Consider the following 17,474-nt stretch of genomic DNA (forward strand, 5'->3'; position numbering starts at 1 on the left):
GATGGAGAGGGGGCTCCCTGATGTACCTACAGCATTGTGCAGCCCAGGTCTCTGCTTTCAGCACGGCCATACAGTCGGTAAAACTGTCTCACGGGAGCAGCTGGTCTCAGTGGGAGCAGAATAAGCTGACCTGGTAAAAATCAGCTTTGCTTGTAAAAACTTAGTCCAGTTTACTGCTATTATAATACTATCCCAGTCATTATAGTCCAATTATAAATTTTCACTTTTCTTAAAGTGTGAAATAGCAACTACTGGAAAGCTGTTATAGCAGCTAATCATCATCACCATTTAAACCTCCTTGTTGTTTGAACTTCCTCATTCCTTAGTCTTCTCTCAAGTAAGCCCAAGAAGATACTTCGACAAACAAGGTAAGGAATGTTGTGCTGTCCTCCAGCCTGCCAGTAAGTAAAAGGAGTCAATCCCAGAGATACCCATTGGACATCTTTGATTGGCATAGCGTGATCTTTAACAAGCAGATCAAGGAAACATCAGTGTTATTTTCTCTCTCAGCTTCAGATTCCTAGTGGCCCAATTCTATTAAAAAATCAGGTGGTAAAAATATTAGAGGGTATTAAATTTGTGGCCTCTTGCAACTTTCCTAGCCCTGATGAATCCCACTCTAAGCGCATATGACCCCTGCTCACCTTCAGCAGACTTCAGACCAGGTGCCAGTCTGATTCAAATGTGGTATTTATAGCTCCAGAGTTTTAATTTACACTGTTTGACAGAAGGTATCCCTGCCTACAATATTTTCATATTTTTTAAATTAAGGAGTTTGGAGGGGTTGGAATGTAGGAAAGGGAAAATTTATCATGGTTGTAGTTTGAGTAAAGCATCTGAAATAGCTTTTTAGAATAGCAGTTTCACTAGAACATTTTAAACCAAAGTTTGTACTCTGGATTTGTAAAACTGCCGAGTTTGCAGTTAGCATCAACATTTGCTATAGCAAGTGAAGATTAAAGATACACGTCTCTGATTTTCTCTTTACACTTTTAATTGGACTGTAGTTTTGACAGGATTTTGTACATAAACTCTTCAGTGATGCAGCTCATTATCCTTTCTTTCTTTCCCTTTACTTTTAGAAAAAGAGCAGAAGGGAGAATTTAGGAAAATAATGACCTATTTTCTTATATAATCACAGAAACTGGAAGATGGGAAAGAAGAAAAATACTCTAGATGAAGGGTTGATTGCTGAAATTGTTTTAACTATTTTTTAATTGGCAAGCTGTTAAGTTGATATCATCAATGAGGAACACATCAACACACAGCATCTAAAGCAGTAAACATGTCAATTGGGAAATGGAGCTCACAAGCTCTGTTACAGTTATCCATATAGTGAAGAGTTAAGACTGACTGGATCACAAGCATAAGTCATTCAAGAAATATCAAGGGTGGAGTTTGAGCTTACAATTCTTTGTTGTCTTCTGCTTTTTTCTCTGAAGAGGTTATGGAGGCAGGACAGGAGATGTTTGCACATTCTTCTACCCTGCTTGGGGGGCTGTGCAGAGTGAGGTACTGATCTCTGTCTGAAGAACTTTTTCATACAAATATAAGACATACAGGTGAATCTCCAGGGCTTGCTTTGCTGTCAGTCCCTGTTAAAGGACTTGGAAGGTCCTACACAATTTATAAACCTCTAATCTACTAGTGGACACCTCTGTTGCAGAGTACATGTAAAACATCTGTGCATTCCCTTGATGCTGGTTTATACTGTTTATAGGGATGGGGGTGGAACAAGTTGTTTAAAGATGAAATTGGAAGCTCCCTTAACTGCTTTATTACCCACCTGACTTTCTCCAAATGCAACTCGTTAATTACTAATGCCTTGAAAATCAGAGCAGTTATCCAATTCAAATTACATTACATCTCTGAGCCAGAGCATTTTCATTATCATTTCCCTTTCAAACAATTCTTCCTTCTCCCCAGTTGTTAAAGCCTCAGACTCTGCTCTGTTTCCTCTCATTTTGGACCCTTATCCATACAAGGGTATTCCTACTCCGTGTCTGTCATGCCTTCTTGGTGAAAATGGGTGTGGGTTATCAGATTAATTATTACAAATTTATAAATCCAACCCTCCTGCCTCCCCCAGAAGTACATGTATGCATCTTAGGGCAGAACATGGCCAGTGTAATCCACAGTCTTCTTTTCCAGTTGGTGATCATGTGCTTGGGGAAGGAATGAACCTAGTTTAGGGCTTAAGCTGTCTTTGCAATCCTTGCACCTGCAGACCTCCTTGTGGAGGCAGGACTGGGCAGTAGAGTTCACAGTCACAGTCATGCCAAGCCCCAGAGCCAAGCTCTCAACAGAAGTAATTCTTTTATATACCAGCAATAACTTGGTCTGCTGGTGGCAAGGTGGGGTATGTTTCTGGAGTTGATACAATGCTGATCCTAGGTGAAATGTGTCTTTAGAAATGGGTCCTGGCACATTTGTGCTTTGCTTATGTATATTTTCATGCCTGCCAGCGCTCTGAGATCTAGACGCCGAGTGCTGGGGGCAGACTAGGTGCAATTTTTCATGCTGCTGACGTTAATTGGATGAACAGACCTTCTCAGAAGGGGCAGTGTGGGAAATGTGTATGGAAAAATGACAAAATAAGGAGTTCCACAGCTAAATAAAGACAAGTGGCTGAAAATGGTTTTTACAGCTTTGCCTTTCATATGTTTCGTTTGGGAATCTAAAACCATTTTGCACAACAACTACCAAATTAAGATTCTCAGCACCTTTCCAAAGAAGATAATTGCTCCTGTCTTACAGATGGAGAAACAGAGGTATTGAGGCTAGGATCTGAAAGTATGTCCCCTGTTTTCAAGTCTCCAGATTGATATACACTTAAACCTTATTCTCAGAAGCATTAAATACCTCAATTTATATTCATTCATTTGGCATTGCTTGTCCTTAGAGTCTCTGAAAATCGGATGGGTTGTTTCCTGACTTCAGTGATCTGAATAATCAAAGTGATGTGGCAAGGATCACAGAGCAACTGCAAGGCCAGACTGGGACTGGGACCCATGTGCCCTCATGCTATATCACCTTTTAACTCACTCTGCCTTGGATTCCTGGCCAAAAGGGAAAACAAATTCTGTTCACTCAGTTTACCTCTGCTCTCTCAAACAATTGGATGTTAATAGCAACAATATTGTTTGGGTTATTAATCAACTTGACAGACTAATTTTACCTTGTCTAACCATCAAGAAATTGTCTTCAGGTTTTTATGGTTCCTATTGTAGAACTAGCATGGCAATGCAGCGACAATCATTTGTATCACCTGGTTTTCCGCTGTTGTTTTGGTTTCTTTCAGCATACAACAGTTTTGCCCTTTGTATTAATCGAGATGAGAACAACACATCATCAGTATCCCAGCAGGAGCTGTGGACTGGCTGCAGTGTCCACCTTCGCTGTTGGCTATATTTTATGGTAAGAGCTGTACATGCTGGGTTTTCATATTGTATTGGGGGTTTTGTACTCTAAATTTGGGCACATATTTCATTATGGATATAATTGCTAACAGATTCACACTGCATGCCTCGTTTGGTCCAAGACCTGGGCTTTGTCTGGTTTCCCCAGATGCTTATATTTTTAGAAAGTATATGCCAAACCTCACACAACAGGAATTTGTTGAACAATCCCATGTAAGCAGTGGTCTTTCCAAGGGTACATTTTTCAACCTTTTTTCAAGTTGAATGTTTTTCTTGGACCTTAGTTTTATTGCTTAGGGTTTTTGTCCTATCAAATAAAATTGAGAATAGGCAAATGATTTCCTGCATCAGTATCTAAGCAGCAACAGAAAAGAGAAGACACTGTTTTTTTTCTTTACTAGTTCATAACTTCTTTCTGTAAAATTGATTACAGAATAAGTTAGTAATCCAAACACTCCAAAGTTTGTTTTAAAAAACGCAAATGTTTGTGAAAAGTAAAACTAAAACAAAAATAACCTTTCTTACACAACTTTAAATGAGGTCTTCGGGCAGTTTCTACTCAAGGACGTGACTTACATGACAGAGTTAATTTACTTTGGGCACTGTAGCATTTTATTTTTCACTAAATTTTTGTCTCATTTACAGTGTTTCTTTGATACCATATGCCCTTTATCCTTTTTTGTAAACATTTCATGACCTCCTGTTTACTTCTCATATTCTTTTTTCTTACTTTACAACACTCTTCCCTCAGCTAAGAGGATATTTTCCAGAATTGTGGATAGTACTACTTTTTCCACCAAATGAGATCAAACTAATGAGAGAGAAACATAGGCTCAAGGCAGCACTGCTTCAAATATGCAACTTTCCTCTTCAGTCCAGTGAAAGAGGGGCCAATATTCATACACATCCACATATACTGAGTGATCATAAAATGCTGGTAATCCAGCTGAAGTGGGATATTGTGTACCAGGACAAAAGCCACATTCTGCCATTTGCTTTTATAAACATACCTGTCCTTCTTGAAAAAGAATAATATTGGTAATTGTAAGAAAAGAACAGCCTCATGCAAAAGGTCAATGTAATGATTCCTTCAGGAGAAAGTAATTTTTTTTAACCCCTATATAATAATGGGTAGCCATGATATTTCTCTAAAGAATACCCAGAGGCAGGTTGGCAGAGTTACTGCACGTGTGCTCTGACCTCCTATGGCAACTCCTGTTTTCTCAAAATCATCTGAGAAGGTACATACAATAGTATTCAATAGGAATAGAAAATTGAAACAATCCAGTTCTACAAGGGAAATAAAACCAGGGGTGTATTAAAGTCTTCTAAGAATCTGTCACAGTATCACTGTGATACTTCTGTGGCTTGATCCTGCCTGCTACAGTGCATCTACATCCTACAGCTACGAGTACAAGGTAAAAAGAAATTGTAGGACAAGAAAAGCACGGGAAGAAGGTTCCGCAGCAAGAAAATATTAAGTACCCAGTTAAAACCTACGATCACCTCCCTTTGCTTCTGCTGTTTATTGGTTTTGCCTAGATGTACATTATTTGGAAAACAGAAAGGACTACTCTCAAGTGACTCACTTTCTTCCAAGTTATGATTTCTCTAAAGGTGGTCTGAGACAATTGCTTATCCAGTATATAGGTCATCCTGCTAAATTCTGGTCTTACAGCCCATTTCTCCTACTCTTTTGAAAGAAGGTCTTTGGTGAAGACTGAAGGAAGACAAAGTTAGACTGTATTATCTGCAAGTTCTGCATGTCCTCAGCCTGCAAGTGTTACTGAAGCCTCTATCCAAGATTTGATTGAGGCTGCAAATCAAGTCTTGGTTTGGTGATAATCAATACAATGTATCTCATGTTCACAGGTTGAGAAAATATACCAGAAAATATGAAAAGTGAGTTATTTTTCATCCCTCTCACCCATAGTGTGCCTACCTTTCAGAGCTGAGGTCCACTGTTTTCCTACTGCTAAGTGACCACACTGAAGTAGAGACTTTGAGTACTTAGAGGGTTTGGAATGACTTAATTTGGATTTTCTACTCTTGTTGGTGTACTGTTAATTACCTCAAGGTTAGCACAGTGCATTAAAATGAGACTACACCTGCAAATGTTTTCCCCTTGTTCTCAGCACTGGTGAGGCCACACCTCAAGTACTATGCTCAGTTTTGGACCTGTTTAGCCTGGAAAAAAGGAGGCTGAGGGGAAGGCTCTCTACAGCTACCTGAAAGGAAGCTGTAGCCAGGTGGGGGTTGGTCTCTTCTCCCAGGTAACAAGCGGTAGAAATAAGAGGAAATGGGCTCAATTTGTGCCAGGGGAGGTTTAGATTGGATATAAGGAAAGATTTCTTTACTGAAAGGGTTGTCAGGCACTGGAACAGGCTGCCCAGGGAAGTGGTTGAGTCACCATCTCTGGAGGTGTTTTAAAGACATGTAGATGTGGTGCTTAGGGATGTGGTTTAGTGGTGGAGTTAGCAGTGGTTTAGGTTAATGGTTGGAATTCATGATCTTAAGGGTCTTTTCCAACCAAAATGGTTCTGTGTGATTCTATGAAATAACCTAGTTACATGAAACCTGGTGGAACTTCCTTTCCCTGTTTCTTTGTTGTCCATGGTGCCCTGCTGGGGCTTAGTTCTTGGTTTATGTTTTTTTACCTAGAAGTTAGGGATCTGCACCTTGAGACTTCGTCCTTCTCCCTACATAATTTTTCCCTCAGCAAAAGTGTTTTCACCGCAACTCTCTCACTATAAAATGAAGACAGTTGCTAATCACATGTTCTTATGTTTTGCCCTTGAATTTTGAACTCTATCTCCACATCAGCTAAAACTTTCTTACCATTCTACATAGATTATCTATCATGTCTCATTTTGTACTGTAAAAGACCATACTGGAGGATATGGTTTAGGTCTGATCCTGTTAATGCTTTTTTTTTCAACTCCAAGTAGAGAAGAACTTCTGTTTCATTTTATATGTGACTGAATCTTTCACATATGAAAGAGATGGTGGAATAGCAAGCTTGTATTATATATATATATTTGATAAATGAGAAAACAGGCAGACAATTCTAAATAGAATTACTGAAGTTGGAAGAACATGGCTAAATAGAAAATATACCAGAAAATATGAAAAGTGAGTTATTTTTCATCCCTCTCACCCATAGTGTGCCTACCTTTCAGAGCTGAGGTCCACTGTTTTCCTACTGCTAAGTGACCACACTGAAGTAGAGACTTTGAGTACTTAGAGGGTTTGGAATGACTTAATTTGGATTTTCTACTCTTGTTGGTGTACTGTTAATTACCTCAAGGTTAGCACAGTGCATTAAAATGAGACTACACCTGCAAATGTTTTCCCCTTGTTCTCAGCACTGGTGAGGCCACACCTCAAGTACTATGCTCAGTTTTGGACCTGTTTAGCCTGGAAAAAAGGAGGCTGAGGGGAAGGCTCTCTACAGCTACCTGAAAGGAAGCTGTAGCCAGGTGGGGGTTGGTCTCTTCTCCCAGGTAACAAGCGGTAGAAATAAGAGGAAATGGGCTCAATTTGTGCCAGGGGAGGTTTAGATTGGATATAAGGAAAGATTTCTTTACTGAAAGGGTTGTCAGGCACTGGAACAGGCTGCCCAGGGAAGTGGTTGAGTCACCATCTCTGGAGGTGTTTTAAAGACATGTAGATGTGGTGCTTAGGGATGTGGTTTAGTGGTGGAGTTAGCAGTGGTTTAGGTTAATGGTTGGAATTCATGATCTTAAGGGTCTTTTCCAACCAAAATGGTTCTGTGTGATTCTATGAAATAACCTAGTTACATGAAACCTGGTGGAACTTCCTTTCCCTGTTTCTTTGTTGTCCATGGTGCCCTGCTGGGGCTTAGTTCTTGGTTTATGTTTTTTTACCTAGAAGTTAGGGATCTGCACCTTGAGACTTCGTCCTTCTCCCTACATAATTTTTCCCTCAGCAAAAGTGTTTTCACCGCAACTCTCTCACTATAAAATGAAGACAGTTGCTAATCACATGTTCTTATGTTTTGCCCTTGAATTTTGAACTCTATCTCCACATCAGCTAAAACTTTCTTACCATTCTACATAGATTATCTATCATGTCTCATTTTGTACTGTAAAAGACCATACTGGAGGATATGGTTTAGGTCTGATCCTGTTAATGCTTTTTTTTTCAACTCCAAGTAGAGAAGAACTTCTGTTTCATTTTATATGTGACTGAATCTTTCACATATGAAAGAGATGGTGGAATAGCAAGCTTGTATTATATATATATATTTGATAAATGAGAAAACAGGCAGACAATTCTAAATAGAATTACTGAAGTTGGAAGAACATGGCTAAATAACTTGATATCCCCTGATCATTATTCAGAGACATATTATCTGTGAAACATCCTTTCTTCAAGAGTAAAGCCTTTTTCTATCTTCTTTTTTCTTTGTGTTCTCTCCCTTCAGTGAGAGAGTATTTGAGTAGGCACACTTAGCTCATGCACTCCCTGTGAGGGGAAGCTCTCCCTTGCTCTTAAGGAACTGTGCCCAGGCACGGCATTCACGGACTTGCATTGCCTGTTGCAGACCATACATGGGCTTTCAGGATCAAGGCCATGGGATAAGATGGGAAAGGCCGATGGGCTTTATTTAGTGTGTCTTGAAAAGGTCACAGTTTGTATTGAATTGTTGAATCTAGACAGTGTTAAGAAAACCCAAGAGCTTGCCAATCCTACCAGAAAATACTGCCAATGGGTGTATGTAGTTGGTTGTCACGGAACAGAAAAGAGCCAGAAATGTGTTGCTCCTTGTAATAAGAATGACCTCATGGTAACTAATATCAGAGCCTAATATGTCCCTAAAATAAACTGAGACAACTACGTTTATTTTAAATGGTTTTCCTGTTCCCTCTGCTTTTGAGCACTCAAGGATGCCAAAAAAAGAGACCCTAAGAACCTGACTCCACTCCTCTAGTCATGCTGGGCTACGTGTTTGAGAGCTAAAACTTGATCTGATTGCTTGTTGCTATCTCAAATCCATGAGAACTGCCTTCACATGTGCCAAGCTTGGACTTGATCCATTCTTTCATTCTTTGATAAATCTATTTAAAGAGCTCAGGTACCTTTAAACTTTGAGTTGAAAATAGAGTTTCTCTTGAAGTGACTTTAGGAGAGTTCTGTAAATTTGCCAAGGGAGAGTGTTTAGATAATTTGCTGAATTCTTCTTGAACAAATTGAAGAAAGGAATGTACACTGAGAATTTGGAATGAATTTGAGATTGATGCTGTCAGCCTTGCTGTAGGATTTCTACTAGTGATTCTCCATAGAAGGAGAAGATCAGAAAAAGCAGATGTTGACAAAGGGATAAGGGAGCAGACTTCTAGGACAAACCTTGACATTCAGAACAGAGGCGTGGAGAGTCAGAGCATGAAGCTTGGTGGGAATTGACAGCCATATTGATAAAAAAAGGCAGGACTGAGAAACCTAAGGGATTTCTGAGGTGGCTGGTGCCTATGGAGCAGGAGACACACAGCATGGCATGCTAGAGTGTGCTGAGGGTCTCTGTGTAGGGAGTGGGTCATGAATGCTTTTGGAAGTGAGCAGTGGGGACAGAAGTTCAATAGAGATCAGAGGAATCAGTGGTTGGGATAAAAAACAAGTTAAAAGTCCTTGAGGCAAGTAAAAGAGAGGAACTAGAACCATGGACTAAAAGAGAAATGGGTCAGGAAACATGCAGCTCACAGGTCACAAGCTTGAAAGCTAAAGTCATGGAAGTGGGAAAAGCTGGGAAGAGGTGAGAAATACAGGCTTTGAAATCAGAGTGGAAGGCTGATGGAGAGGTGGGTGATAGATGAGACAATGCAGAGGAGGAAAAGAGACTTACAGCCAGAGCTGCTCAGAACAGGAAAGAGTAGGAAGAAGTAGAAGCACCAGAAATAGATAGGCCAGGAAAAGATTAACGTCCCCTGTATGTGACCCAGGAGGGTGGGAGAGCAGAAGTGCTTCCAGCAAGAGAAGGTTTCATAGAGCCTGTTAAGTCTGACATAGCCATTATGGACTGTTACATTCTGGCTTCCCTCCACATCCGCAAATGTTTCAGTCGAAGTAACAGTACCATCACAGATGACATGCATGGATAATATGTTCTCACTTGTTTGTGCAACTCCTTAAAATATAGCTCAAGAAGGCACACCAACCACTACACTATATTTTAAAAGAAAGATTATTTATCAAAATCAATTACTTCCAAAGATTACAACACCTTGCAGAGTTCCTGTCATTCTAGCTACCTGTACATAAACACAAACTTCTACTAAGCTTAGTCCATCCCAGAGGATGCCAGCACAATGTCATTCTAAGTATGTTTTGCATGTGACATTTGCAGCTGCAGTGTTCCAGGACTTGTCTTCTAACTGCGTAAACCACTTGATACCAGTAGCACTGTCTTATGACCCATGAATTGTTCAGCACCACTCATATCAATGGAGAAGAATTCAGCATAAGAAACTGGAACAAGAGAGGATGATTGTTTTTCTTTCCTAACTGATGACTGTTTACTGAACTCATTTTTTAGTCTTCAGAATTTCTAAACAGCGTATGTTCCTGGTGTAGGTGACTTAGGCCTGGCTGACAGGTGTAAGAAACCCAGCATCTTAATATGGCTGAGGTCTTAACAATTCTGATTAGATGCAAAACAAGCTGTCTTATGGTATTAGAAGTGGGTGGGGGGAAAGGGGAAAAACATCCTAAGGATTTATGGATATGTGCCTCACATCAGTCAGCATTAGAAACCAAAATTAGAACAGATTTAGTGTGGGTCACTGTGCTCCTGCCTCTGAAAGCACAGGGTTGGTCCCTACTCTGTAACCACAAATTATTTGTTCATTCAAGTTTTGAATGACTCAGCTGTTGTAAGCCTGTCACCTCCTTTGGGAGACATTCTGTGATTTAATAGTTCTGGATAAAGTTCTCACTTTCTGTGGTAAAGGAAGAGAGTGATGCTAGGGAAGATCATTCAATAAAAGCATAGAAAATGCCTGTGTTCTGGTGATTGGTAAGGAGTAGTCACAATGGAAGCTGGCCGAGGATTTGTTTGGAACCAAAGATTCAGCCTTCCTTTCTGCCAGTCACTGGAAACTTGAAGAGCACAGAGGATGTGGGAGAGGATTTGCTGCTGCAAGAAGTGACTGGAAAGGAGCAGCCACAGTAGATCAGAGAAGTCATGTATCCAGGCTGTAGCTGTAGGTAATGTCAGATACTTCAGAAGTTTTAGGAGGCCATTTTGGAATAACCAGCCCGTAAGAGAATTCTTTGTCTAAAACCTATGTCAAAAAGTAGGTGCTTGGATCCTTCAGTCTTGATGGTTTATATATCTTGTACTCTCTTTGAATTCAAGCATAACTGTACACGTTCTTACTGCTCGTTCAGTCTTATGACTCAGAAGCTTGCTAGAGTTGCATGGCATGGCCTAAGGAGGAAGAGTGGACTACGATACATCCACACTTGAATACTTAATATCTTAATTTCAGTGATGTATCACTGAAAGACAGGGTAGAGCATTCCAGAGGTTAATTAGGTATCATTCAGAAAGGTATTTCCATTATCAGACTTGAAGCGCTTCTTCTGTTATGAGGAAGAGTCTTAGGATCTCTTCAGCCGATTCATGGCATGCATTATTACCCTCTGTCCTCTTATTCACTGCTCTTGAAAAGTTCCACAGCTCCTCGCCCAACTGTTTCTGTTTCCAGAACTGTTAGTAGTACTGATTGTTGCTGAGCTGCAGACTTCCCTGATGGACTCAACTTGGGTAGGAAAAGGGTGGAGACTCAGAGTTCAGATCACAGCGTGCTGCCAAGCTGTGATGTCTGTGCAAATATATTCAAACTCTGGTAGCTGACAGCAGCCATTGTGAAGGAGCAACCATTTTCTGCAACATCTCCTGTTGCAAAATCTTTGGGGTATCATGGTTATCTGCCATTGTATCAACATGTTGAGCTTGTTTCTACCAGGACCAGGTTTTACACACACCATTGTAACAGCTGCATTACTCAAAGAGACAGAGCACACAAAAACCAGAAGTTCCAGCAGTTTTTTTGTAGTTAACTTTTCCTCATTAATAGAAGATCTATAGCCAAAGAATAAATGTAAATGTATCTTCTCTGCATAGTTTTCATTTTCTCTTGATTACTTTGATGGGAGAGATACACAACATCTACTGCATACCAGAAGTGAAAAACAGCTAACAAGTAAGAATTTTACAGATTTGTTAAAAAGAAGCAATACTGTGTGTTTTCAAATAGCTTTTTCTGATTTCTACACCAGCTGGTTGAAAACTGCCAAAAATCACCACCTTTTTTAACAGACATTTTAATTTGAATACAGTATGTGAATATTTCTATTCCTTCTTTTCTTACTGGTCCAAACGACTAAATGAGCTTGATGACCTGTAAGTAACACATTCATCTTGGAAACCATTCAGTTATATCTACATGGGCTGCCACAGAACCAAAACACAAGGAGGCTCAAATTAATTTTATCTTCTCAAAAGTAGCCAGTCCAGTTTTAGCTCAGACTTTTTCTCCACAGTTTATTCTTACGTAAATGACCCATTTTTTACACCTGTTCAACAACAGGATCTTAAATTGGATCTAGATTTGCACTCCTAAATAAATCTTAATGCCTGCTCCCCTGTGCTTATCTAATAATGAGGCTGGACAGGAATAATGACTACTAGAATTGCAATGTTGAAGGCATTCATTAACATTAGTTATCAGCAAATTTGTGTGGAAGCTTTATGCCTACGGTTGATCACCCCTTTATTGTGATGCATCAAGGTGGCTTGTATTCAAGCAGGAACAAACTCTTAAGAAGGGCCATCAGGTGAGGTTTCCATGGCAGCAGTTGTCCCTTTGCTGCTCCTGTTTGTGATATAGGCCATGCAGGAACACTCAGTGTCTCACTGCTCAGTGCAGAGAAGCCTAGTATTACTCCCTCCTAGTGTAGTGAGCAGCATGGTACAGCTCATTTTAAAGATCAGGGTGGCTCCTCAGGTGGGTTTGTGACCATTGTATGCTGCTTGGTACCTCTTGTGCTCAAAGCATGAGTTCCTGCAGTGACACTGCACCAGGTCCAGATGTACAGCAGCTACACTGAATGCGCAAGCAGTATCACCAAGCAATGAATGGGCTCCTGTGGTGGGCAGCAGGGAGCAGAGTGCATGAGATGTACTCAAAAGACTCTGAGATAACCAGAGATTGCTTGTAGCCAGGAGCTCCTCAGTGACTCATTATTTGGATTAAAAAATATTTCCTCTTTCCAGCATAAATGCATTATATTAAATGCCACTTTTGCTTTGTTCATGAAGTTGACTACCTATGTGCAGTTGAGAGGTCCCTTGAAAAGTCCCTCTGTAGAGGTGCTTAATAGTGCTGAACAGTTTTATCACACCAAAGAAAATAAGTGAAAAAGAAGCCCTGACTGATTTTTCAAGCTTTTCCTTATAGCTTGTTTTTCACAGAATGATCATAAAACAAAAGCAAATGAAACTGGAAAGCTTCAAGGAGTAATAGACACTCCCTGCTAAGCCAACCTGGGAGTAGAGGGACATCCCCTTACCTTCTGCCCAACTGTCCCATCTTTTTCTTTGACCAAGAGGAACATCCTCTTTATTTTCTCACAGATACCTTTATCTTGTCAGGTTTATTCTGGCACAGATCGATGTTGTGGAAAATAACTGTGAAGTACAGAGATAATTTTCCATATGTAATGTGGATTAAGGGGGTTTAATCTGCATTTAGATCGTGCAGATTAATTTACTGACAAATGTAAATTCCTACATGAAGTGTCCTTCTGTTAAGGGTTTGACTGTAATAAAAACATTGCTAAGGAGGAGGGGAGCTATGACAACCATGTACATTTCCAGGGTGATGGAGACTCGTTAAACAAGTATTATAAACTCTCTATGTGCCAGGCATTTATGGTAACAGTTTTGGGTGGATTTCTGTGTCTCTGCCCTTCAGGAGCCTGACTGTTCATCTAGTGATCAAAAGTCTTCCTTAAACTTACAGAACTATTGGCAAGGTAAGCAAATGATACGGACATGGAAATCCCCATCAATAATAGTCTGTGCAGCTGCTGAGTCTTCTCTAGCTGTGCTTCACTGTGAACTCCTCTCTCAAATTGCAGGTCAGAAGAGATTTATTTTCTTGAAGAGAGCCCAGCTGCTCACAGGCCTGTCTCCGCTGAGCAATCTTCCCATTTAGCCTCTGTGATATTTGCTCATTTGTTTCATAGTGGAGTGGTTTGGGTTGGAAGGGACCTTAAAGATCATCCAGTTCCAATCCCCCTGCCATGGGCAAGGACACCTCCTACTAGATCAGGTTGCTCAGAGCCCCGTCCAGCCTGGCCTTGAACACTTCCAGGAATGGAGCAACTGCAGCTTCCCTGGAAAACCTGTTTCAGTGTCTCATCACCCTCACACTAAAGAATTTCTTTCTAATTTCTAGTCTAAATCTGTGCCCTTTCAGTTTAAAGCCATTTCCCCTCATCCTGTTGTTCCATGCCCTTGTAAAAAGTCCCTCCCCAGCTTTCCTGTAGACCCCCTTTAGGTATTGGGTATCTGAAGGTACCCTTCAGATACAGACTGCTATGAGGTCTCCCTGGAGACCTTCTCTTCTCCAGGCTGAACAAACCCAGCTCTCAGCCTGTCTTCATAGCAGAGGTGCTTCAGCCCTGTGATCATCTTTGTGGCTCTTTGGACTCTCTCCAACAGCTCCATGTCCTTCTTATGTTGGGCACTCCAGAACTGGACACAGTACTCACAGTGGGGCCTCATGACATCAGAGTAGAGGGGGAGAATCACCTCCTTTGACCTGCTGGCCACACTGCTGGGGATGCAGACCAGGACATGGGCTGCAAGCACATATTGCCAGCTGATCAACCAACACCCCCAAGTCTTTCTCCTCAGGCCTGTACTCAATCCATTCTCTGCCCAGCCTGTATTTGTGTTTGAGATGGCTCTGAGGCTGCAAGGATCTTGCACCTGGCCCTTGTTGAACTTTTTGAAGTTTGGCAATGTTTGCCTTTCTCAGCTTCCACCTACTGGAATTTATGGACTTGCTCTGCTCCCTCTGACTTGAGCACTCACGATGTCAGATCTCAACACAAAAGCTATCCCTTCAGAGTGTACAGGTGTCCATTGCAGTGACACACAGCAAAACCACTTACCTGGAGTGCTTCCTCAGACTGCACTGCAGTAAATATGGTACCCTGTCTCTTGGGTTAGTGTACCAACAATCTCCACTGTGGCTGAATGCTAAAAACTTTTCTGTCACCAACAAACCATATCACAGAATCATAGAATGCCAGGTTGGAAGGGACCTCAAGGATCATTTGGTCCTTTCCAGGTACTACTGTAGTTTATATGAGATGGCCCAGCACCCTGTCAAACTGAGACTTAAAACTGTCCAATGTGGAGGAATCTACCACTTCCTTTGGGAGACTATTCCAGTATTGGACCTCATGGTGAAAAAGTTACCTCTTGTGTCCAGTTGGAATCTCCCCAGGAGCAACTTGTGCTCATTACCCGTTGTCTGTGTGTCTGGCAAATCCAGAAGCTGATGCACTTGCCAGGTGTAGTGAGGAAAAGCAGCAGAAACACTTAAACAAGTTCAAAATGGAAGAGGGATGCTGCAGAAAGCAGAGGGTTTGTATGTGTAGAACAGCCTGCCTGGAGAACTGTGAATGCCCTTCAGATAAAGAACCTTCTTGAAGCAGAGGGTGCTGCAGGTTCCACACTGCTGCAGAAAACAGGGGTTTGTGTTCCTCATAAATATAGATGCAGCAAGGAAACACCTGCCTACATCAGAAATGAAAAGGGGACAACTGCTCTTACTAAATTCAAAACAAAGCAGTAAGAGTGTGGGAAATCAGTCATCGTTTCATCGTTTGGCCTGTCTGCTCTGGGTGGATGTCATCCAGGTACTCCAGTACAGTTGCAACTTGCAGCCCTTTCAGATACTTGCTTTTCAGGTTACAGTAGCTAAGCCTATAGCCTAAACTACTTTTGAAAAACAGGGCTGTAAGAGTCAGTACTTGTTTTTGTTTTCTTTCAGGATGTGCTGGATTCACCACGTTACAGGAGTGTGGGTGTACCCACTTCTTGAGCACCTCAGTGCAGGTGTCAAAATAATCTTTTTTGCTGCTGCTACTGTAATAATTAACATATTCTACTTGGTGGGAGAGGCCCTGAACAACTACATCTGGGATACCCAAAAATGTGAGTATTATTTTAGGAATATTAACTCATTAAGTACACCACAGGGACTTGAGTACACTCCCCTGAACGTTGAGTGGGTTTTAAACTGGCTAAAACAAAGGAGAAAGACAGAAGTTCCACTGAAATGTCTTGCTCGCTTGCTCTTAAGAGCAGCCAGATAAATGGGGTGGCTGCTGAAGAGCATGATAAGCTATGAATATGTATTCTTTATTATAGCTTCCAATACTAATTTTAAAGCTGTTGGCAATTACCTGAGAGGTTTACAACCCACTTAGTTTTCAACCCACTTATTAGCTGATGAACCCATTCAGTGCAGCTAGATTAAAGTATAGTTCTGTGGGAATGCTGTTAACGATAAGCTTAGACTTAGAAAAAAATACATATTCTTTTAGTATGTTCAGATATAGTGCTTTCTGCTTATAAATTTACTCAAGGAAAATTAATTTGTTTATGCCATTAAAATAATAGGGATGAAAGGTCATCTTTGTGCAGGGGAAACATAACTGTGTAGACTCTCACATCATCTGTCCTGTCCATGCCACCCATTGCTGAGGAGAGAAAAAAGGAAATTCAGACAAGCATAAGATTAAAAGTAGGTTCCTTTAATATAGGAAAGATGTTTTCATTTATCAAATTGCCTGAAGTAATCAAACAACATTCATAATCACTGCAGTGGCAAATCACAACTGAAGTGAAATCCATGATCCGTGGGAATTCAGCATTACAGTTGGTGGGTCCATAACATGTTGGGACTGAACAGCCTTTCTCACCTTTTGGGCAGCTTTGTGTGCGCTGATCAATACAACATTAATTCACATGGTGGTCTACTGTGCACACAAATCTCTTTCAACAAGTCCTCCAGTACTAGGTAGATCCTGATACCAGAAGCTCAAAACCTTTTTACTTGTCATTTGCTGATACTAACAGGCAGGTATCAAGTGTCTTCTTGCTCTTGCACTAGAACCAGCAATCATTGGTCACAGTGTTCAAGTCTGGTTTTCAGACCTCAGTTTGATGTCACATTCACATATATTTAACTTATTTTGCTCAGGAATTAAGTTTCTAAAAAAGGCAGCTGCAGGGAATAATTTCACTTGGCCTAAGTCCTGTATGAAGAATAATAATGTGGTGAAGTATCACATGTTCTTACCAAGTCCATGAATAAGGAAATGGTGAAAATTCTCCCTCACTATTCTATGATATGCATAATAAAATCCCTGCTTCTTGTGGCCCTCTTCATAGAGGAGCTAATGTCAATATGGTCATACTTCAAGCTCATCCAAGGTTCACCATGGCCTTACTAACCTCTCCATCATTTCCTTGATTTGGTTAAAAGAGTATTGATCCAAAGTCCTCTGTGGCTCAAGCCCTTGAAAACCAGGAAATGCCATGAATCACCTGCTGGTTTGCTGAGCTGGAAGCACTTTGCATAAACCTAACCTGAAGCAAATGGCAGGCATGGCACAAACAGCAGAGATGCCAAATAATGCCATTTTGGCACCTTGTGAGACTTGGGAAAATATTATTTGAAAACTGTACATTTAAAAGGCGCTTTTGAGCAGTAGGTTTGCAAATGAAAGCAGTCTGCCTCGAGAAGGTTTCTGGGGCAAGAGGGGGTTGTTTGGGTTTGGAAGTTTTTTCCTTTTCCTCTGGACATGCATTAAATAAAACCTCACTACTGACAAAATGATTTGCAGTTAGTTTTTCCAAGTGAAACCACAAACATGGTAGGCAAGGAAAAATTCGCCCTTTGTACAAGCCAATGTCTGTCCACAGTTTTGAGGGTATCTGCATTCCTG

The 17,474-nt window shown here is 40.9% G+C and overlaps 1 protein-coding gene across 1 annotated transcript in view; it reads left to right on the forward strand.

Annotated features, from left to right (window-relative positions):
* The window catches only part of AIG1 (androgen-induced 1), an 88,564-nt gene that overhangs the window by 68,922 nt on the left and 2,168 nt on the right, over window positions 1-17,474 (forward strand). Inside the window, exons 4-5 of the mRNA XM_009998545.1 lie at window positions 3,302-3,417; window positions 15,512-15,675. Coding sequence (XP_009996847.1) covers window positions 3,302-3,417; window positions 15,512-15,675 — 280 coding nt within the window. The remainder of the gene's footprint in view (window positions 1-3,301; window positions 3,418-15,511; window positions 15,676-17,474) is intronic.

This window comes from Chaetura pelagica, unplaced genomic scaffold, assembly GCF_000747805.2.
Source record: "Chaetura pelagica isolate M959 unplaced genomic scaffold, ChaPel_1.0 scaffold455, whole genome shotgun sequence".
In the NCBI taxonomy this organism is placed as follows: domain Eukaryota; kingdom Metazoa; phylum Chordata; class Aves; order Apodiformes; family Apodidae; genus Chaetura; species Chaetura pelagica.